We start from the raw sequence: 22,586 nt of genomic DNA, 5'->3' as shown, positions 1-22,586 counted from the left end.
ATCCCACTTTGGTGACTGAGGTCACTCCATCCACAAGGCAACCCCCTTTCTTTTGAAGGCTTCATGTACAAGATACATACAAGGGAAAAGAGTTTCTTCCAACAATATGCATTAATATATAACATTTTTCTAAGATCTTTTATCAAGTTTCAGTTGTAGGTCAAATAATTTATGCTTAGCAAAGATAATCTCTGCATTTAAAATTTATTGTCCTGCAGAGGTTGGTTCTCATTAGTGCTCATCATTTTCACTGCTCATGAAATACATCTTCACAAGCAGAGCCATTCCTACTCGATATCAAGGATCCCTATGTGCTAACTTGATCTAACTGTTGCAATTATGAATCATCTGAGTGAGATGTAAGTTATGATCCTCAATGACCACTAATGAAGGTTGCCTAGCAGTTAAAATATCACAGCAGCATATATCAGCACACTTTAGAGCACAAGATAGACTTCCAATGTTGTGCTGCTTTGATATTTATTATATAGTGTAAATTACATCACCAGCTGCCTCCAACACTGACAGTCCTGTCCTCCAGAGTTAAACACCAGGTTTTAATAACCACTCCTGACGAGCTTTTGATCACTGATGGGCAGGGGAAGAGGGTGCAGGGCAGGGCAGCAGATGAAAGGCAAGGCTGTCTGCTGCAGGCAATCTGCTCAGCCAAAACAAAGGGGACTTCAGAGGAGACAGAGATGCATCAGGTGTTAATCTCAGATGAAGAACCAGGAGCACAGGCTGATGGGACCTGCTCACCACTGCCAGCCGAAAAAGAGCATCTGCCTGCCTGTGGGCTCAGGCAGGGTGCACACAGGGAGGCAAGGTGCTGGTAGCTAGGCATGAACTGGTTTTGATTCAGAAGCCCAAAACCTTGGAAAGTAATTTTCAGCTCTTTCTAAAGCATATTAATCACACAAAATTGCTTGATTTTTCAAACACGTTGTATAGAACAAATCTTGTTAAAACATGACTTAAATTTCTCTCATTCACAGAGTTACAAGGTTGGAAAAGACCTTTAAGATCATCAAGTCCAACCATCCCCCTCCTATGCTAAAACATATCCCTGAGCACCTCATCTACCCTTTTTTTAAACACATCCAGGGCTGGTGACTCAATCCCCTCCCTGGGCAGCCTGTTCCAGGCCCCAACAAGGGGGCAAACAAGGCAGTGCAGTAACCTGCTGGGGGAAGAAGCAAAAAACCCCATTTCAGAGCTATCAAAAAGTGGACAAGACAGAATTTTAAGAGGATTACTTGGGAAAAGCTTCCTGCATCGAGTGGAGGTGGCCTGGATTATGTCAGAGGTCACATCCTCCAACTTGGGTTCAAATCAGAGCACATTAACAACATTAGTGTCTGAATAAAACGTTCTCACCTTCAGACATTCAATAAAACACATACTTGGTAGGAAAAGCTTAGGCATGATGAGATAACACCAAAAAAACACTTGTTTGGGGGAATATAAAAAAACTGTATCACTTTTTTGCGTTGAATTTCTTTACTGGGAAATAAAGAGATCCGGACTGCTGCCAGACTCCTGCTATTTTCCTTTTTCACTTCTTCAATAATCCAAGCATCAGTCACCAACCACCACTTTCCTGTCTATTAATTTAACCCTTGTTTTATTTTTTTCTATTCCTGCAATCCTTAGAACAGGTTTCTCTATAGATTTGCTCAGAAACCGCAGCAGTGCTCTCTGAAAAGAACACAAGTACTCACGTCACATCCCTTTACATTATTTTTCACAGCCACAGAAAGTTTACTTGGGGGTCTAATAATCCCCTGTGAATCACTTTTACAAACATTTATAAAACTTGCAGAAAGAAAAGATACAGGAAGAAACCTCCACAGGATCGGTGGGACATAACCACATACAAACCTCCCAGGTTCCTTCTCACTCAGAAAAGCTTTTTGATGGGGTAGGAAGTGACAAGGGAAAGAAAGGGGGAGTTAATCCTTTACAGCTATTTCAGACACTGCATCTCATCTATGTGCTAAGCTGGTAAGGAGAAGACTCTGCTCCACCATGGAACCTGGTGGTACATCTCACAGCTGCCCTCCTCCTAACGATGCTGATGTGCACAAGAACTAATCCCTCACAGGTTTTTGTTTTCTTACCCTCCTTAAAGAATAAACTGCAATTTTTACTGGCCCAGCAAGCTAAAACAGTGTATAGTGGGTATATATATTGAGTGAGGAACAAGGTGTTGGACTTGTAACAATCAGCACCATGCATTCTTTCCATAACATTTTCTTCACAGTAACAAAAAACCCTCAAGCTTCCTTTTTCCCCACTCATTTCACCCCATTAGGTAAACTTAATCATCACACAGTTCAGAAAACTACAAATACACAACAAATACCAACTCATCACTGTTGACCACAGGAATACAAGCACATGAACCTGACTAACTGATGGTGTCATTGCTTGGCCATCATGGTATGAGCTGTTCATCTGAATTGAATCAATTTGCCTCTTTTATTCCCTGGAGTCCAAGTATTGCTGATTAACCCATATTTATGAAACCAACTGTAAAAACATTGACTTCAGATCATCAGTACAGCAAAGCACAGCTTCATCTACAGCAATGGAGGCCTCATGAAGATTTCAGAATGACACTGTATTTGTAAAGCTCCAACTGACCTTTCTCTGGAAGATGGGGCAATGTTTGATTATTTAAATAGGCTTATTACTTTTTTAAAGTTGTTTTGAGAGTCCTGGTCAGTCAAGTCGTCACAGAACTGCAAAACAGCATAAAAGGTAAAGACTAGAGCTATCCTTCTGGCAGTGTAGAGACAGTGGATTAAAAACTGGAGGACAGGCTGCTGTATTCTGACTCTATTTAGCTTGATGCCCACCCCTGCAGTATCAAAATGACCAGGATTTGTCTTAATACTAATAAATAAAAACACCCACAAGGTCCATGTGCTGGCAAGAAAACACAGATCCTGGATTTCATCCATCAATTACAGCTACACTTCTAAGGGATCATTGCTGTCAAGGGAGGATGATACTAAGAGCACAACACAGCCATCAGATCAGATGCTGAAGGGATGGGGATGTTAACTGTTCTTATTCTCATTCTGGTTCATGTATTTCTTGTTTCCAGCTAACTTCATATAAGATATTCAAGTCCAGGCTATTTCCTTTTCAAGGTACCTTCACTCAAATCCAACCACATCATTTTATCTCTCAGTTAGTAAATTCAAACCATTTTAAACATCCTGCTTTCATCTTCAGAGCTCACTCTCACTTTTTAATTCTGCTGCAGTTACAGAAGAATGTACTTGGCATATAAAATGTGCATGTAATTCCTTTAACATTCTAATGTCGTGTATTGTGTTGTAAACATCTCCTTGTGCTTTATCTCCTACTCCATAAATCAGCTGCTAGTATCTTACATGTCTCAAAAATGACATGTTTTCCCCATAATATAAATGTAAGACTCTACTCCCTGAAACTCGAGTCAGCTTCCAAAAATCATCAAAACCCAGAGCTATGAAAAAGCAGAAGATTATTAATTTATTTAATCCCACTCTCTTTCTATGGCAGCATGAATATGGTATGGAAAAAATAAGTTAGGAAATCGGTCTTCAGCAATCAGAAAAACAATGATTTTGTTTTCTAACTTGTGTGGAAAAAGACTAAGGTAAAATACCTTCTGTGTATCCATATAACAGTGTCAAAAAGCAGTATGCTGGGAATAATGGTTTCATTCAAGAGTAATACTCACTTCCCAAGATGAAACCACAGAACATATTTCCATCTTCTTACCAGAACTGCAGTTAGTAAGACTGATCTCTTCTAGTAAGATTCTCTAGTGGTTTTGTTAGAGAAAAATCTCAGCCTGTGCCTTGGTAAACGCACTAAGTCTTTTGTTGGGGTTTTTTAATTGAAAAACACTGTAAAATATAGATTATATTGAAAAAGCCAGAACACCAATAAAGAACACCTGTCCAAAATCATTTTATGTTACTTTCACTGATGGAAAAGAGGAAGAACACCATTAGAAAGAGAGGGGGGGAAGAGAGAAAAAAAGAAGAAAGCAGTTTTAGCAGGTGGGACTGAAAAGCGGTGACATGTTGTAGTACAATAGCAAAGGGCTGAAGGATGTAACGTGGTGTTGGGTGATGTGGAAGAGAACCAGGGCCTGCTGGATTAGTGTGCCACTAAAATGCTAGATGAGGTGCAAAGTACAACTCTGAAGCCCTGCGATAGGAAGCAGCGAGGCAGAAGCAGAACTGCTGGTGGAGGACAAGAGAAGTAAACCGCTATCTTTTCTTTGGCACCTTTCAGCAGGAGTTTACTCCCTTACAGCCTCCAGACCCAGTGTGCTCTACAGGAAAACACAAGGACTCTCCAATAATCATCCAGATCCCCAGAATTCATAATATTTTCCACCAGCCCGAGAGATTTGGTTTCTCTGAAACTACTGCCTGACATCAATTATTCCAAGACACTTTCCTTGACATTTGCTACACAAATGTTTCTAGAATGGCATTGCTGTAGAACACTCATCACCTTTCCTCCTAACACAAACCCAGGCTCAAGTACTTTGTATTTTCCAGGATATTTCCAAACACAACTTTTTTTCCTGTTATTTCACACACACACACAAAATAAAGCTTGTTAAAATTAACTATTTAGCTTCACAGAATTGTGATAAAAATACATTATTTCTACTTGGAGCAGAAAGAACAGCTAAAATTTAGAGTTTATAGCCTGTGAAACTTGTTTGTAAATACATGCCAATGGTTGATGAATTGTACTTCTATAAACAATGAAAAATACAATGTTGGCAACTCCCACCCTTTTTTGTTATTGCTTTCTTGTTAGAGACAGTGAAAGTTGGGCAAGAACCTCCACTCTAGGCAATTTTTCTAACTTTCTAGCTCTTGCGGTTAGGAAAAATAAATGTTTCAAGTATGACATACAGCCATCTGAAATCACAAGAGCAAGTGATAATTCAAAGATTATTTTAGACTAACTTCATAAAAAAAACAAAGTCAGGACCTTCTTGTGTCCACAGGTCTCTGTATTACTTAACACAGTCTGGGCTCCCCCCCAAGTAGTTGATTCAACTTAAATAGTTAATTTAACTTAACTCAAAGGGTGGGGGCTGGGGGGGGATAAACTGGCCTCAGCTCATACCAGATTGCTAGTATGAAGCAGTTGAGAGAAGGGGAAAAAAACACCCTAAACCACAGAATCTGAACAGTTAAAAGTTTGTATCAATACATCCACCAATATCACAGAATCTCTATTACATTTTCAGAGGACCAGGCTTCTCACATCCTGTCCTAAATCATGAGGAAGAATTTTACACAATCAACACTTTACCTTCCCACGACATACTTGAGGACTATAAATTGTGAACAGAGATTTAGCAGGGAAATAAGGGGTGGGAAAGACAAGTTGCCCTTAAAGATGTACAGATTTATAGTGATATGGGAAGCGGAAAGACGGTTATCATATAAAAAGTACTTAAGGGATAGCAAGGAGCAACAAGGGAAACATGTGTCATGAGCTGCCAGAGAAGAGGATGCATATGTGGAGCAATGGACAGAGTGAAGTAGCAATAAAGGAAGTTTCAAGTCAAATGTGCTCCTTCCCAAAGGTCAAGACAGCTATCCAAACCCATGGTAATCAGGAATTAAATTCCCAGCCAATTCAGACACTGTACCACCAGCAACAGGACACTGGTTGCTGAAAGGCTCCATTGATAAACAAGGTATCAGCTCTTCATTACCCACTCTGCTCCATTTTCCTTACAGGAGGAGCTGCCCTGAAGGACTGTGTGCACAGTGTGCAAGCTTAAAGCATGCAGCTGCGATTGCAAAAGGCAGTTTTACACTGTGTAAAGCCTAGAGTAAGCATCTCTTTTTAAAAACATATTATGAGCAATTCCTATGGTGTGATAGCAGTGAGTAAATAGTGAATTATGAGGCTAAGCACAAAGTTACTGCTTTCCTATCTTTCTTTTCCCATTCCAGCAAGCCTCAAAAGCATCAAACTCCCAATTATGGCACTCCCAAGTGCTTCCAGATTTTAAAAAGTGGCTTCTGGGAGTTCAAAAAGTGGCTGCTTTTGAGACAAAATACAACACTGGGCAGCAAGACGTGGAAACTGAAGACAAACCCAGTTATTGGTGCCTACGTATCATCCCAAGGAGTATCCATCAAAATTGTAAGACAGACACGTTACACAGGAGTCTCTAAATAATTCTAATCTAATTCTCCTTTTAGTCCATTAGTATCCACATCAAAGGTGAAAGTATACATGACTAAACGCTTCAAAGGACTGATAAGTCACAAAATTAATTACTATAAAAAAACTGTAGCAAAGGGAAAAAGAGGGAGGAAAAAAGGGTACCTCTAGAAGTGCAAGAAAGCTTCACCTTACAAGTTTTTCTACCCAGACTTTACATGAACCTCATGTGTACATTTGGTTACTGCAGAAAAGAGTGTGACTTCCTTAAAATTATTTTTCAAGGCTACCTAAGTGTTTTCAAGGACCAAAACATTTCCAAGCCACTAAAAAACCATGCAACATCCTTCCTTCCTGTTTCGCAGGGAAAGGAGACGTGAATTTAGCTGCCCAATTTCAGTGCAAAACCTGCACTTAATTCAGTCCAAGCAAGATGCATGCTTATGGGTGAGATCTCAAGAAGCACATCAGGTGCTTATGACTGAGGTGTTACAAGGTGTAAACAACAAGGAGCCCAACTCAATCAAGGTGACTCCTGAATGTAGACAGCAGGAAACCTCCAAACTGTGTTCCATTAGTGGGGTCCCAGGACTCGGTCCCCCATCTCCTGAGTAATTTCTAAAATCATGAAGCACAATCAAAGTTGGTATTGTTACTACCACTTAATCTTCCAGGCTAATTTACAACTGCTATGCTTTTCAGCGCTGTTCAACACTAGTTAGGCTCTCCTTTGGGACTTAGGAAGAACTTAACAGCAACTTTGCTTCACAGCTGGATTGCAAGAGAGCAGAGACATCATGCTCAACAGGCAGTTCACACATGCAAGGAAGCTCAAGTTCAGGCACCTGGAATTTTCTGGCATGAAACAGCTATCACACGGCAGAGACTTCCAGTATGTTTTATAGACACACGGGATTCCCCAGTACGAGCCTGAAGGGAAACACACAAACCCCACTGGTCCCACTATGGACATTCAGAAAGGTGCCCTGAGCTATTCTCCAAGAGAGATCCAACAAGGTCACACAGTAATGCACCCAAGGAAGCAGGCTGGCAAGCCTGGAGCCCCAATGGCTATTCTTATACTCCAATTACTCAGTTCTTCCTATGTCATTTGCAGTGACCCAGACTTGGTATTATCAAGATAAACATTATTATTGGGAGGCTTAAAACCTCATCAACTCCATTCTGAATAAACACACTGTGCCTAGCAACTATACTTTAATTCTCAGGCATATATTCTTTCTGTGGTGTCAGTTTTAAGTGGCTCAGAGCTCACGTGGCAGCTGACAGCACAGCACCCCCAGCCACTCATTTACACTCCTTGGCAGCATTTCAGAAGCCAGGACAACACCAGTTTGTGGTATGGATGAAGAAACAGACTGACCTGATTGATGGAGTTGGCAGCACAGGACGCCAGCCCAGTTCCAAGGGAGGCAAGCAGGAAACAGGTCAGGTCAAAAGGGACCGGGGCCATGGCAAAGCCAGCAGACGCGGTGCTTACAACCAGAGCTGCAAGACAAGTGAGAGCACAGTTCAAGGCATCAACAAGAAACCATCTCCTTCCTTTCTACATGCCACTGCAGTTAGAGGCTTTTAAACCCTAATGCAGATTAACTTTTTATTACTTTTATGGATCAAAGTAGCTCCAGGAACTGCATACAATTCATATTCTACATAAAGACAACAAAAGATTTAAAAAAAAGAAATAAGAACTGTTATGAAAGAAATGAGAAAGCCAGAAGCATCAGCACATTAACAGAGGTGAAAATACAAGTTATCCCTTTGTATTCCCTATTTTAGGAATTTGCTACTGGATCAAACTGCCTTATGTGGGAGGCAGCATGTACAGCAGACATGCTTGTTCCAGTACCTCACATGGCACTGCAAAATCTAACATGGAAAAAACCCAGTAAGAAAAATCCCAAATTGAGAGATATACATTATATCAAATTATTGCAGGAACCTAAGCAGTGCTCAAAGGCAAAAAGACACTGAGAGCACATAGGCTACAGCTGGCAAAGCCAGTAACTTCGCTGCACAAGTATTAGCTTCCACTGGTCCCATCTGACATGCCCACAAGTACAATCACACCATCACATGGACCCAGCAACACTTAAAGACCTCAAAATTTGAGCACTTCTATAAAAATCCATTTTGTCATTCAAAATTGTAACGTCAGTACAGCACTGCAAATCACATCCTTACAGTGCAAGTTACTCAAGTCTCAATCCTACTATTGTAATTGCCCAAATAACAGGTCTTAGGAACTTCACTTTTGACAAAATATACCTGAAAAATTTCTGATACTATAAAAGTCAGCACATTTACTGAGTATCTTGCTTGTGACCTTGAACCTTGCGATGTACAATTTAGCTACTAAACAAAGTATTTAAATACTTTGCATGACCTCAGCTAGCTCAAATCAAAGAAACCAGATGTTCTTATCTTCCTGCTTCCTACAAAATCTCCTGTTTGTCTGAAGTTAAATGACAAATAAACTTTTGCTGACTGAAAATACCTGGATTATCTACTAAGCAGGTGTTACTTGAGATGAAAAATTAAATGTCATGGCAGAGACCTGCCAGCAAGGATGCGTATGCAAAGCAGTAGTTTTAAGAACTGTGCCTGCATAAGAACCTTAGGGTTTAATCCTAAAAAGGCAGCAAAGAAAACTTGCTGCTCATCAGAACTTTCCTCTAAGTATTAAAATCTATTGGCAGCTCAGTATTAGGATTAGAAACATGAATGACCTAGCCCTGTGAGGGAGGCTCTCTGCCTGACACCAAGGAAGATACCCTGGCTTTGATTCCCCACAAAAGCACCATTCTCCCTGCAGCCCCTTCAGATACTTCTGGAGTAGCAGTCTGTGATGGAGCCTTATCATAGAATCATAGAATGGTCTGGGTTGGAAGGCACCCCAAGGATCACAGACCTCCAACCCCCCTGCCACAGGCAGGGCCACCAACCTCCAGGCCTGGAGCTACACAAGGTTGCCCAGGGCCCCATCCAACCTGGCCTTGAACACCTCCTGAGGGATGGGGCACCCACCCCCTCTCTGGGCAGCCTGTTCCAGCCCCTCACCACTCTCTCTGTAAAAAAACTTCCCCCTAACATCTAATCTAAACCTTCCTTCCTTCAGCTTTAATCCATCCCCCTTGTCCTGCCATTGTCTACCCTTTTTAAAAGTTGAATCCCCTCCTGTTTATATGCTCCCCTCAGGATACTTATCCCTCTGAGAAGCTGAGGGATAACCACCAATTCTGTCACCCTGCCAGAGAGACTAACAGACATGTAGATACTGACCACTTCAAAAGACTGGACCTTATTTACTATCTAAATACAACAGCATGTTTGTTTCAGAACCCTCAGGTCCTTCTTAGCAGAGCTCACAAGAGGTATGAAATACCTTGCTTTCCAAAGGATGGAGTTAACCAGAGAGCAGAGGATGGTGAAACAGGGCCGTTTGCATTTCTAAGCATGATTACATCCATTTTTTTTGCATAATAAATCACACATTCACTTCTAGACAAGAATTTAATTAAAACTTATCTTCAGGAGCACTTTACACCAATTTATTATGGGAAAACACCAACTCATTTGCTGAAGAAGGTGAAGCAGATTGGCAAACAGTCAGTGTAACATTACCACTACACTGACCTCAAAGAAATTCTAATACTGTACAGCTACAGCACTAATTAAAGTCTCCATTGATTTCTCCAAATTAATTTCGGTCAGTCATTTCAGTGTGACTTATCAGGATCTCATTAAAACCTCTCAACCCACTGAAACAGGTATTTTTAGTTGTTGGGGCAGAGCTCTGGACACATTTCCCAGCTCATCTCATCGCCCAGCAATTCAAATGCAACATGTTAAGAGTAAATAAGAAAACGTTCCCTTTGGATTGGGAAGTTCATTTTCTTTTACTGTGGAAGCAATAATTTAGTCTTCTCCTTTCCTCATGGAGGAAAGTATATTTGAGATCACATCAAGGGAATGAGGTCATTGACTCTGTTTGTTTTTTAATCCCTGTTAGTTTAGTGCTTTAGGGGCCAAATTAACTTCACCTTATTGCATAATAGATGGAATTGATCTTTTCAAGATTTGTTGATGAGAGTTGGCATTATATATGCTCTTTAAAAAGAGGCCAGGGTTTAAACTTATGATCTCAGCCTAAACCTAATTTTCAGCGTTATAAAAATCTTTAGCTTTAACAAAAATTAACAGGAAACATTTGTCTCCCACTTCAAAGTAAATTGAAAAGAAAATGCTAATGGACTGGTGACAAAAAGAGTAAGTTATGACATTTTTAGCATAAAAACACATTCAAAAAGTCTACAGAGTCCTGTATTCCTTACATTCCCCTCTCCAGCTCCGCTGTAACGTGAGCTGCCTTTATAAATCCCTGTATTTGCATTTACAGCATGCAAATCACCATACCATATTTTATTCACCTCCTATTAAAAAGTAGCCAAGCCAAAATAAAAACGTAGAACACTAAACCAAACCAATTCAGATTGATATTTCCTTTCTACTCCTGTACCAATGATATATCAGCACATATGTAAATGCATTTCTACTTTAATTTAAGAAACAATTTCAATGCTTCAGTAGAAATGGTTTATTCTCCTTAAAGAAAACCAGCATTCCAAAACCTGAAGGACTTTTCCTTCCAGGGTTTTCACACTTTGGTTTCTGTAAAGCTAAATGTAACATCAATATTACTGCTATTATACATTAATATATACAATATATTAATACACATAATTAATATGACCAGTGTTCCCTTTATAAACTTTATATTTGTTTGGTTGTAGGCATATTTAAGTTTCATAGCAGATTATAACCTGCATACTAAAGAAGAATCATGGAATCTCCTGAGTTGGAAGGGACTTATTAAGGATCGAGAAGCAAGATACCAGATGCTGAGAGCACTCTACTGAAGATTTTCTTTCAGATCTCACCAATCAGAACAGAAAAGCAATGTTCACCACTCTTTAATGGACTATTAAAGTGAACTTGGAAGAAAATACTACCAAAATGAAAATACCTCTCAAGAGTTGGAAGGTAGAAGTGCCTTGCAATGAGATGCAATAAAAGAATAAAAAGATTTTGGGGGAAAAGATTGTGACTTTGGGTTCATACACAGTTGTATATAAAACCAGAATCTTCAGATAAATTAGTAAGCTTGCCAAGACAAATAAAATTCTGTAGTATATTAAAACAGAGGATAAGCAAAGTGTAGATAAATGTTTGAAACATACTCTAGGATCATTTCCTAAAGATCTGTGTTTTGGTAGCCTGAAGTCAGGAGTCAACTCTTCCAGGCACAGCAGAGATGGAGATACACTAAGACACAGCCCCTTCCCCAACAAGCCTGGAAGTTAAACTAAAAATTCTACAGCTCTTTAGAAAACAGCAGTTAATTTACATCTGACCCACACTGATCCATCCATCACTCAGGTGCTCTAAGATGCTGAACATCTAGCAGGTTGTCCTCATCAAAAGACCAATGTGCAGGACATCCTTCACCACAGGAGCAACAAAGTAAAAGTGTGCCCAAACCACAGAGAAATATCTAATCAAAATATACAGCATCTGTATATCATGCCTTCATCACACTCCCCCCAAATAAAAAACCAAAGTTTAAATTTCCCTGTGCTTTTGCATATAGCTCATCTTGGTTTGCATCTGTGATCACTGGAGAAAAACATCACTTAAATGTAAACTTGAAGTTAAATTTAAGATGACAACCTGAAACTCATGATGAGTTCACATGTTAGATTATTAGAATTTCCTCCTATTACCACACCTTCCCATTTCTGTTTCCAGCTACATATGAACTTGAGGGTGAAGCTGGAAACAAAGACATTTCTAATTCTGAAAACTTAATCAGACATGCATTAGTTTCCAGGCGCCTGCATGGTAAGATGCAGCTGTTCAGACACCAGTCAGAACACCACAGAGAAGGGAGAGGATGGAAACCAAACACAAAAAGGTAGATTATTCAATGAGTAATTAAAAGTTCCCTAATTGTTTTCTATGGCAAAAGAATATAAACAAAAATCTTTTCTTGTTGGTAAGGCAGAGCTTCTAATCGCAGAGTCACAAGATCTGCAGTTTACACGAAGCAGGAGGGGATGGTAATAGCTGAACTCATTTCCTTTCAAAGGTGAATTACAGTTCAGAACACAAACAAACATTCTCTCTACATCAGCAGTGGGAAAAGAAAAGGGCATAAGGAAGTCCCATTTTAGCATAATGCAGAGTTTGTTTTTTGTTATTTCATACTCTAAAAAGTATAAATAAAGAGTCTGCCAAGAAAACCACACAGGATATGAGATCTATTGGGACTTCATGGGTGAAAGGAACTGAGCTGTGTGTCATTTGTAACTTAAAAACTGACCCCCAAAAATTTATTTTTCTTTAAAAAAACCCGAACACCACCATATTCTTTACAGAATAATTTGTCTCAATGATTACACAAGTTAGAATAAAGCTAATTGTTTCCTCACTCTGCACACTACACCCTGCACTCTCCCTGCTTCTGTCTCCTACACTATGCTATGACCAATAAAGACAGTAGAACTCTTCTACAAACCCCTCTTCATTCAACTTAGTTTTATACTTTATACTTCCAGTAATATCTCCCCAACTCAGATACTCTTCCCCACCAAATCCATAAAGATCATGCAAGAAGTCAAGGAGGGGTTTTTTTTTTCTATATCTCTAAACCTTCTCAACAGGTTACAAAGTTTACTACATATACCTTGGACCAAGAACAGCACATCTCAAACAAGCACTCATACAAAACAGCAGGCCTGAAGGGAATGACATTCAGTAACCTTTGCCTTCTAGGGTTTTCAAGTAACACCCTATTTAAACCCCAGCAGTTCCCCCATCTCACAGGTCAATGTTGCCTTTTGCATTTAAAAATAAAAAGTCTGCTAGAAGCTCATGGAAAGTTTCAAAACACTTAGGTGACACAAAAAGCTATCACATCAAATTATTTTCTCCAGAAAAAGACACTCTTCCATCTTGCTATAGTTCTGGAAACTACCATTTTGAGAAGCACCAGGAATACTCTGAGGTGGTACTAACACAGAGCTTCCTCCTAAGGAATAGCAGCAAACACAAGAACATACATTGCCAGTGCTTAAAACAATAGTTCATTTTGTCTCTCTGCAGTTACTTTATCTTGGCATTTTAACTTCTCATTTCTGAATTGAGATTTTTAAAAATTTAATTCCATTCTGAATAACTAGCACAGCTTGCAAGTTCACATAAAAAGCCACTTCAATAAAACCACCTCACTGAAAATATGCCAGGAGGATATTTGCTATGAACAAATGCTAATTGTTCATACAGCATTTATCCATGGTGAGCCCCAGAGAAACAAAGTATTAGCAAAACTGAACAGCCTGGGGAAGGAAGAGGTAAGACCTGCATTACAGAGAGAAGAAAGAGCAGGCAGTAGTTGAAGTTGCATGTGCCACAAAGGTCTTGCAAATCTGAAGCACCCTAATCCTGCTAACTGCTGAAAGCACTAGTAAGAGTGTGATATACCTACATTTGAAATTACCAAGACTATTACAGAAGAGTGACATGGCAAAGTATCATAGAATCATGAAGGTTGGAAAAGACCTCCAAGATCTAGTCCAACTGTCCCCCTACCACCTATATAACTGACTAAACCATGTCCCTAAGTACCTCACCCAACTTTCCCTTGAACACCTTGAGGGATGGTGACTCCACCACCTCCCTGAGCAGCTCATTCCAATGCCCAACTGCTTTTTCTGAGAAGAAATTTCTCCTCATTTCTAACCTGAACCTCCCCTGGCACAACTGGCAGCCATTCCCTCTTCTCCTATCACTAGTTAGCTGCAAGAAGAGGCTGACCCCAGCTCACCACAAACTCCCTTCAGGTAGCTGCAGAGAGCAATAAGGTCTCCCCTGAGCCTCCTTTTCTCCAGACTAAACAGTCCCAGTTCTCCCAGATGCTCCTTGTAAGACTTGTGCTCCAGACCCTTCACCAGCTTTGTTGCCCTTCTCTGTACACACTCCAGGGCCACAATGTCTTTCTTATAGTGAGGGGCCCAAAACTGAACACAGTATCCCATGTGCAGCCTCACCAGAGCTGAGTACAGGGGTATGCTGACTACACTATTCCTGATACAGTCCAGAATACCCTTGGCCTTCTTGCCCACCTGGGCACACTGCTGGCTCATATTCAGGCAAGTGTCAGCCAACACCCCTAGATCCTTTCCCTCTGTACAGCTTTCCAGCCACCCTGCCCCAAGCCTGTAGGATTGCCTGAAAAGACATGCTTTCCATCCCCCAAGTCTACTAACCCAACTCTTTACCCAGCACAAAGTAGACAGCTTGAGGTTTTTTAAAAATCAGAGGACATACAGACAAGATCAGTTTTGCCAAGTCCAAAACATGGGATGTCTCATCAACACCAAAAACTGAAAGGCCTTTTAACAGAGAAAAATGTAAATGACCATTGTACACTGTAGGTGGTCAGTACACTTTTGGCCATGGAGAAACAAGGAGGAATATTTACGTGTCACAAGACAACAAGTTAAAAAAGTAAACAGCATTCAGGCTTTTTACTGTTACAAATTGGTATGGCAAAGAACAATAGTTTTATAGTCAAGAATTTATTTCACCCATTGGAGAGTGCACCACAGTTGGGACTTAGGAAATTGAATTTCTGTTCCTGGCCCTGATATAGACAAGCTGTAAGGCTTTGGTCAGATCATTAGAGTTGCCTTAGCATATGGAATACTACTGACTAGCAAATGAGTAATTTATAGTTAAGTATTACTATTAGAGCAAGGGAAAATGTAGTTAGGCTACAAAGCAATTGCTTAAACTGCTGGTTTCAAGACACAAGACTATCAATTATTAGAAAAGTAAAAACCTTATTTTAGAAAATTTAATTAGTTGTACTCAAGCATTTTCCTTCACAAGAGAGGAAGTTACTCAGATTCACTTTAGTTGGTACTTTTAATACTAATTTGAAGTACTGAAGTGAAAGGTAAGTAAATAAGACAGAACATTGGTAAACTTAAGACAGCTTTAAATACTTCATAAGTTGCTTGTAAATTCCCCTCCTAACCCAGTTTCAAATTGTATTAACAATTCCTTGTTTATTATGCTCAAAAAAGCTAGCTGGCAATACTATGCAAACCCCTCCCTGCTGTTTCTAAACAAATCTAATGGGAAAATTATTAAATGCTTCAATAAAACAATATTTTCATGCACACATTCAATGAACTGACCCAGACACTTTGTGCCAATGAAGTGGGAACTATACACAGAAGCCTGCACAGTACTGGGAACAGGCTAAAGAATTCCCATACCAAACAGGATGCACACAAGTGAAAAAATGACCAGCAGTACCTGTAAGCTTAATTTTGGACAAGCGTGCCAAAATCCCTGGCAGATCATCCAGCTGCAGCTTCATCTCTTTCCATTGTCTGTCTTCTTTGGATTCTGCTTTTACTGGTATGACTGAGCCTTCAGTTTCTGCAGATGATTTAATTTCTCTCAACTCCTTTCTGCTGGATGTCTCTAACAAAGGCTGGTGAACAGGTGAAATCCTTCTGATCTCATGTGTAACCTTTCTTTCTTGATCCAGTTGCTGAAGCTCACAAAAAGGAGATGGGACTGAATCTGACTTAGGTTTGACTCGTTGGCTGAGGTCCTTGTTGTGTTGTGTTACATACTAAATAGAATGAGAAACATCAAGATCAATAGTTAAGAAGAAAATTTCTGTCCAGATTATCACCACTACCAATATTAGTGCTGTATTATTGGTAGGAGAATTACTTCCTGGGATGACAGAAATGAGTTAGTCTGACTTTCAAACACTTATTTCACGTGCAAAATAGTTTCTGAAGTTGGACAAGATATCACAAAAGCAACAGTTCAGCTCACAACTGCACCAGTAATGCTTACCTAAACTTGAAGAATTGCTTCTGAATAAAACTACTTCCTCCCCCAGAGCTTCAACAGCAAACTACTTTATTCATATTCAGAACTGCCAGATATCATCTCAATTACAACTGATCAATTCACCTTTAAACAAAGGGGTACCCACATGCCCACAGCAACTCCTGTCTCCAACAACAAGGATTAAACTTTTTTGCATCTCTAGTAAATGAAAATAATACAACCCCAAAGCAGAGAAATGTTGGGAACTACAGTCTACCTCCTGTGATACAACCCCATCTCCCACATTAGGTGATTACATTTATGCCAAGCCTCATGCCAATTAACTTGATGACAATTTTCAACAGGTGTTCAAATGATTATGTATTGAACACAACATTAGGATTGTTGTGTGTTAATTGATCCCTCTCTTCTAGGACTCAAAATACAGAATAAGAAAAGGAGCATTTAGCTGCTTCTATCTTTCCAGTTGCTTTCCCAAAACATTCTGTATATTTGGAGCACAAGAGACAGGCATAAGAAGACTGAGTTTTCAGCTAATCATGCTTTAAAGCATGTTACCTACTAGAATAGGGAAGAGGGATATGAAACTCAGTGATGTGAATAGATCAAATCTACAGAAAAAAAAAGGATTTGAGAAGTGCTGGTGATCCCCAAAACAGGAAGGAAGCCTCCGGCTCTTGCTTCATACAGGACTGAAGCTCAAAAATACTGATGGATGCACTTATACTGTGTCTTATCCATATTTCATGGGTACAGCTCCAAAGCACAATGAAGAGGGGACAACTCAGGGAAGAGCAAAGCACATCTTTTACTACCTTCCTCTCCCATGTAATAAGACTGTTTAAAGAAAGAGATGCAATTTCAAGGGTTTGAGTGACAATTACAGCTCTTTAAATACCTAAATTTAACAGCATACAGTAGAATGCAACCCATTAAGCTAACAAGCTCAAGAGTGTTGATTCCAATTAACTGATTAGGTCTTCAGTCAGAACATACTGCCTCCACATGTGAGTTCCATCTACCACCTGTATGACTGCCAGCCAAGATTTCACTTTCTTAATAAATAACTTCAGGAATAATTTCATTTCATGTTTCTTAACACAAATGCTCCACTTCAAAGGCACAGACAGTCCCTGTCAAGTAGAGGAGACACTGCAGTGCAAGGCATCGTCCTTGCTATAGCAGGTTTCCTCCAAATCTAAGTGTTTTAGATCCCAAATATTAAACTTTGATGGGGTACAAAAAAATGACCTGAGCTTGGTTGAGAAGAAGAATATTGTTCATATCAGCTAATCTCTATTTTGACTCATCATGTTGCAACAAAACAGGTTAAAAACTGAGAAACATGGGATAAATACACTCCCTGACTCACCATTCGTTTGAGAAAATTGAAGTACTGAAATGTAATTAATCTCTCATTGGTTACACTGCAGAGATGCACAAACTGGCATGGCACCTGCCGTACTCCAGTGTTCTTCAGATGCCAGATAAACAATCCTAGTTAAAGGGGAACAAAAAGAAAAGAGAGGATATTAGTTTCCAGTTCCCACTGAGTTTGCTCCTACATCAGAGCACAGCGTCTGCTGCCAGCTGTGACACCCACAGCCCAGCAAACGGGGACCTGGGCAGCTCAGGTGGGGAGAAGCACATCTGCAGGCTCCAGCTGAAGGAAATAAAGGCATAGGGTCTCCCTCACAGGCTTGGGGGTTCCTTCCAATCCCTCTGCTCCCCGGAGCTGCACTCTGAGCTCACGGCTCCATTACCGCGCCTACTGGCAAAAGCACCTTGGCAAAGCCAACGAGCAGGGATGGAAGGAAGCCCCCGGCACAGGGCAGCACCAAAGCCCAAGGCGCAGACAGAACAGCCCTGCGGGACACGACCCCCGCACCCCCACAGCGAGGGGCACAACCCCACCCGCGCACAGCAGCCCCGGGACCCCTCACAGCCCCAGGGTCAGCCCTGCCCGCCCCACCGGCCTCATGCAGCGCCGGGCGCGGGCCCCCCCGCCCACTCCCAGACCCCACCGGGGCTTTGCCGCCCTTCGGGAAACAATACCTGCCAGCGCCCGGGGCCGGCTGCAGCGGCGGGCAGCGCTCATGACCGCGGCGCTACTCCCGCCGCCCTCACCCTCTCATTGCCTGGGCGCCGCCATCTTGCCCGGCACGACCTCCAGACGCCTTCCGGAGCGGCGCTTCCGGCGGGGCGGGGAGGGCACGGCTGAGGCGGGGCGGGGCCGGGCTTGAGCCGCGAGGCCGGAGTCGCGTCGCGCCGGGTTCGAGCCCCGCGCGGTCCTGCAGCAGCGGGGGATGGAGCGACTCGCGGCCACCGGCGGCCGGGTTGTGCGTGGGGAAGCGGCGGGGAGAGGCGAGCCGGGACGAGCCCTGCGAAGCGCTGGGGCAGCATTGGGGCGGCGTTCCGCTCGCGCACTGATAAACGGCTGCCGGAGGGGAACCGTCCGGCGGGGTCCGGGCTTGGGGCGGGGTCTGACAGCGGGTTAAGGCGTTCAGGTGGGAGCGGGGCAGCACCGGGGGATTGAAGCACCTTTCCCGTGCCCGCGTCTGTCTCCAGGGGCTCCTTGTCCGGGGCAGAGCGAAAACGTGCCATGGAGTTTGGGGGGGGGGGATTGCGTGAGGCTTGTAGGCTGCCCAGGGGGTGTGGGGTCTCCTTCTCTGGGGATATTCCAGCCCCGTCTGGACGCCGACCTGTGCGACCTGTCCTAGGGAGCTGCTTTGGCAGGGGGTTGGACCTGATGATCTCTGGAGGTCCCTTCCCACCCCTGCGATTCTGTGATGCTGTAAAACACCCACGGGCCAAGAAGAACTGTGCTCTTGAGGCCGTGGAGTCTCATTCCCTGAATGATCCCAGCCTGGCAGAGCTGCAGGCTTGGTAAAAAAACCCCCACAAAAATCGTGTATTCAATTCCCAAAGCGATTTTTGAACATGAAAGTTTTGATTTCTCCACCCTTTGGGTGACATGAGGCCTCATGGGAGGTCAGATTGAAGAACTGAGCCAGTTCTTATCATCCCTGCTATGTGGCTGGAGCCTTTGCCATGGTGACTGAACTTGCCAACCCGCAGGGAGGGAGATGCTCGTTCTGCTGGTTTAACTGAGCTCAGCCCACGCAGGGTCTGGTAGGTTGAAAGCCGGTACGAGGCACAGAGGAAAGGGCCACGGCTGGAGTGGGAACAGAAAGGGAAAGGAATGGTTAGGACTGCTCAAGCTGTAAAGTGTAATTGCCCCCCCAAGCACCTTTCAATGTTTTCTCTTAAAGAGTTTTAAAGTTCAGGAGATGTAGGCTATACGTCACTTAAATGTTTTTGAAAATCATTTGCAGTATTTTAACATGGAAATCTCCCTCAGAACCATCTTCCTTCCAGGCTCTCATTTCTCTGTAGTGCTTAAATTCATTCAAGAGTCATCTTAAATCATTATTAGGAAGATAAAATGAAAACACTGAAATTCACCAAGAATATCCTACCTCAAAGCATTTATTTCTCTTCTCTATTTGGGCAGCTTGGGGAGGAATTAAGACTTCACATTTCTTAAAATTAATACCTTGTTTTACTCAAGATCTCAGCACTGAGCATATATCACTTTGCAGTTCCTGTTTGCATCTCTAGATTTTTATGATTTCCACAGATTTTGCCTCAGATTTACACCTGCAAAAACAAACTACACGTCACGTAGGAAACACACAACAGTTCCACCGAGTGCTGGAGTGGCTGGTAGGTTTTAGGGCAGTTTGGGTCAGAGAATTTGGGTTGAAGTAGCCGAGTGTCCTGTGTCAGGGCTGAGATTGGAGGTTTAATGATTTTCATTGCCTTTTGCTTGGGCAGTAAATTGCACCCCTGGAGAGAGAGGCTAAAACGGTGCTTTTCTAATTAAGGAAAATGTTATCCACAGGCGTCAAGAGGGAGGAATGCCTCCTTGTGAAACACTAATGATGACTTAGGGCACACGGCATGTGACGTACCCACTGGGGTTTAACCACTGAAGCTACTCCTAGAGAGAAAAAAAACCTTGGGATTTTTAGTGGAGATAAGTATGCAAATAATGGAGTTGTGTTCCAGCCTGAAAGGGCTCTGCAGGATTTAGATCTCGTTACTGAAGATTTGGGTCTGCAAAGCACTGATTCTGCAGAAGCTTGTTCCACGAAATGATGAAGGCTCCAGAAAGGACCTGGGTAAAGGGCTTGGGAAAAGGGTGTGCAGCCCTGCCAGGGAGCTCTCAGCCCCTGCCCCACTGCCCGCAATCCAGGCCATAAACACACGGATTCCAATATCGCAGGACCACAGGGAGGACTGCTGGAGAAGACCCATCTGCTCCAAGGTCAAGCACCTTTGTGGGGCCAAGTGATTCCTGAAGCATCTCTAAGCTTTTTGCTCACTGCTGAGATGGGCTATTGCTCCAAGTCTGCTGCTACTTCCCCGCAGTTACACACACTGCACCTACAGGTCCTTCTCAGGCTGAGGCAAGGGGTGTTTAACCACGCGACTCCCATTAATGTTAATTATAGAGCACGTATTAACAGCCTTATACGATCCTTTTTCCTGTTAGCACTATCATAAATGTGATTGGTGGGACTTCGTTAGATCTCAGCAGCAGTGTGCAATAGTTTGGTACATGAAAGGGCAAATTTGTAGAGACAGCAAACTCCTATTATACTTTAATCTCAACATCTCTCCTTCTCTTACTCGTAACACCAACAAGGCTTCTTGTAAGATTGATTTGTTGTCAGAAAATGATTTAAAGACTGACTGTAAAAATGTTATATTTTTCTTGCTTTATAGAATGTGCCATTGATGTCAGAGCTCCACAGAGACTTGATGTACTTTCAGATAGGGAAATCTAAAAGCCAAGTGCAAAATAAATAAGATGGCATCCTGCTGGTATTGTGGTAACCTTTACAGATCATTTCAGAACTGTGACTGGTGTGTAGTATTACACCATGGGGGAGGCTGGAGCTTTGTGCACTTCTGCCCCGGTGAGCTGAAGCCCAAGTCTGTTTGCTTTTTGAGGGCCCAGTTATGGGATGTAACAGAAGAAGTGTTGTCTGGAGTGAAGGGTTCTAGGACAAATCCGAAACATAAATACTGGATAAGAACTAAAGCAGTATTAAAGGCCAAGCCAGACTACTGATCAAAAGTTGATTGACTGCTTAAGGCATCTCTACTGACTGAAATATCTCTGTTCAACACCACACTGACATCCCTGCTGAGATTCTGAGTCAGGGTTTGTCCCAGTCTCAGGGGCTGAGAAACTCCCAGTGCTCCTGGTGACCAGTTAGTTACGTGGTGCCTTGGGTCGCTTGTGATGGAGGTTTGGGGGTTCTGGGATTTTCTACAAATCAGCCTTTCTGATGCACAAACTTTGTATCAATACAAGGTTGAAGCATAGGTGTGTTTTGGTCTTAAGTAAAGAAACCCCACAACCAGGAGCAAAATGGACCAACCAAGAGCCTGAAACATGCCAATGCCGTGTTGTTAAAGGACTTGACCTCAGCAAAGAACTCCAAGCAAAAAGTAACAGGTAAAGAAATCTCCACATTAAAAAACCCTACAACCTTCCCACCATCCCAATTCCTGTGTTTTGGAGCAGTGAAAGCTTCCAGGAATAAGTGAAATAGTAGCCTTGGCTGATTAGGGCTCAGCAGCCTTTCCAAAATAGCACACCAGTCTGGTTTCTTTCCCAAAGTACAATTCAAATATACTGTGGGAAATCAGGAGATGGTAGAAACTGCTGCCTCTTCCCCACTATGAGAGGTGGCCTTGTGCTGACCCTATACTGTGCCATTATTTTGGCAAGCCCTGTGTTGTTCTCTCACCACCTGGACTATGAGCTACAGAACCTTACTTCAAGTAAAAATAACAACTTCCAGCCTTTCCTTAGGTGAAGCTTTGCCGAGTGTCTGGTGTGACTTCAACTTTGATCAGATTTGGAGTTGAATTGGAGTTGATTTAGAGTCAAATATGGTGCAAATGAGTAGGTGATGGGAATTAAACAGCACTGCTGAAGACAACATGAGGGGAATCACCCCAAATACATGGAACAACCTGTCTTAAGGCAGCAGCAGCAAGCCCCCCAGATTCACAAAGGACCTACATAACCCACTGCTATCCCCCATCACATCAGCTACCCCTTTTTATCTTGCCTTGACATTGCTGTTTCCAACATGCAGTGATACCTCTTATCCCTGACAGTTCTGAGCCACAGTCAGCAGTAGTTATTTCCAGCAGCCCTTTGCCCTGAGAACAGCAGTCTGAAAAGGACCTGTGTCCTGTGCTGTTTTCAGCTGAGAATATCTCCATACCCCATTTCTTTTCTCTTTTTTTTTTTCATATCTCCTTTCAGAGGTCTTTCTTTTCCTGGAAAATCTCTGTGAAATTCCCAAGCTGCCTAGGACTCAAAAGATCTA

At 42.2% G+C, this 22,586-nt stretch overlaps 1 protein-coding gene across 1 annotated transcript in view; it reads right to left on the bottom strand.

Moving 5' to 3' along the window:
- Window positions 1-18,342, bottom strand: part of COX10 (cytochrome c oxidase assembly factor heme A:farnesyltransferase COX10) — a 101,751-nt gene extending 83,409 nt beyond the window's left edge. The window contains exons 1-4 of the mRNA XM_084273551.1: window positions 18,226-18,342; window positions 17,543-17,667; window positions 15,616-15,940; window positions 7,595-7,719 (exon numbers count right to left, since the gene is read on the bottom strand). Of these exons, the coding sequence (XP_084129677.1) occupies window positions 7,595-7,719; window positions 15,616-15,940; window positions 17,543-17,667; window positions 18,226-18,268 (618 nt within the window). The 5' untranslated portion in view covers window positions 18,269-18,342. The remainder of the gene's footprint in view (window positions 1-7,594; window positions 7,720-15,615; window positions 15,941-17,542; window positions 17,668-18,225) is intronic.
- Between the last annotated feature and the right edge of the window lie 4,244 nt (window positions 18,343-22,586).

This window comes from Gallinula chloropus (assembly GCF_964237585.1).
Source record: "Gallinula chloropus genome assembly, chromosome: 20".
In the NCBI taxonomy this organism is placed as follows: Eukaryota; Metazoa; Chordata; class Aves; order Gruiformes; family Rallidae; genus Gallinula; species Gallinula chloropus.
The sequence above is the reverse complement of the archived record's forward strand: the minus strand, read 5'-3'. Positions and strand labels throughout refer to the sequence as shown.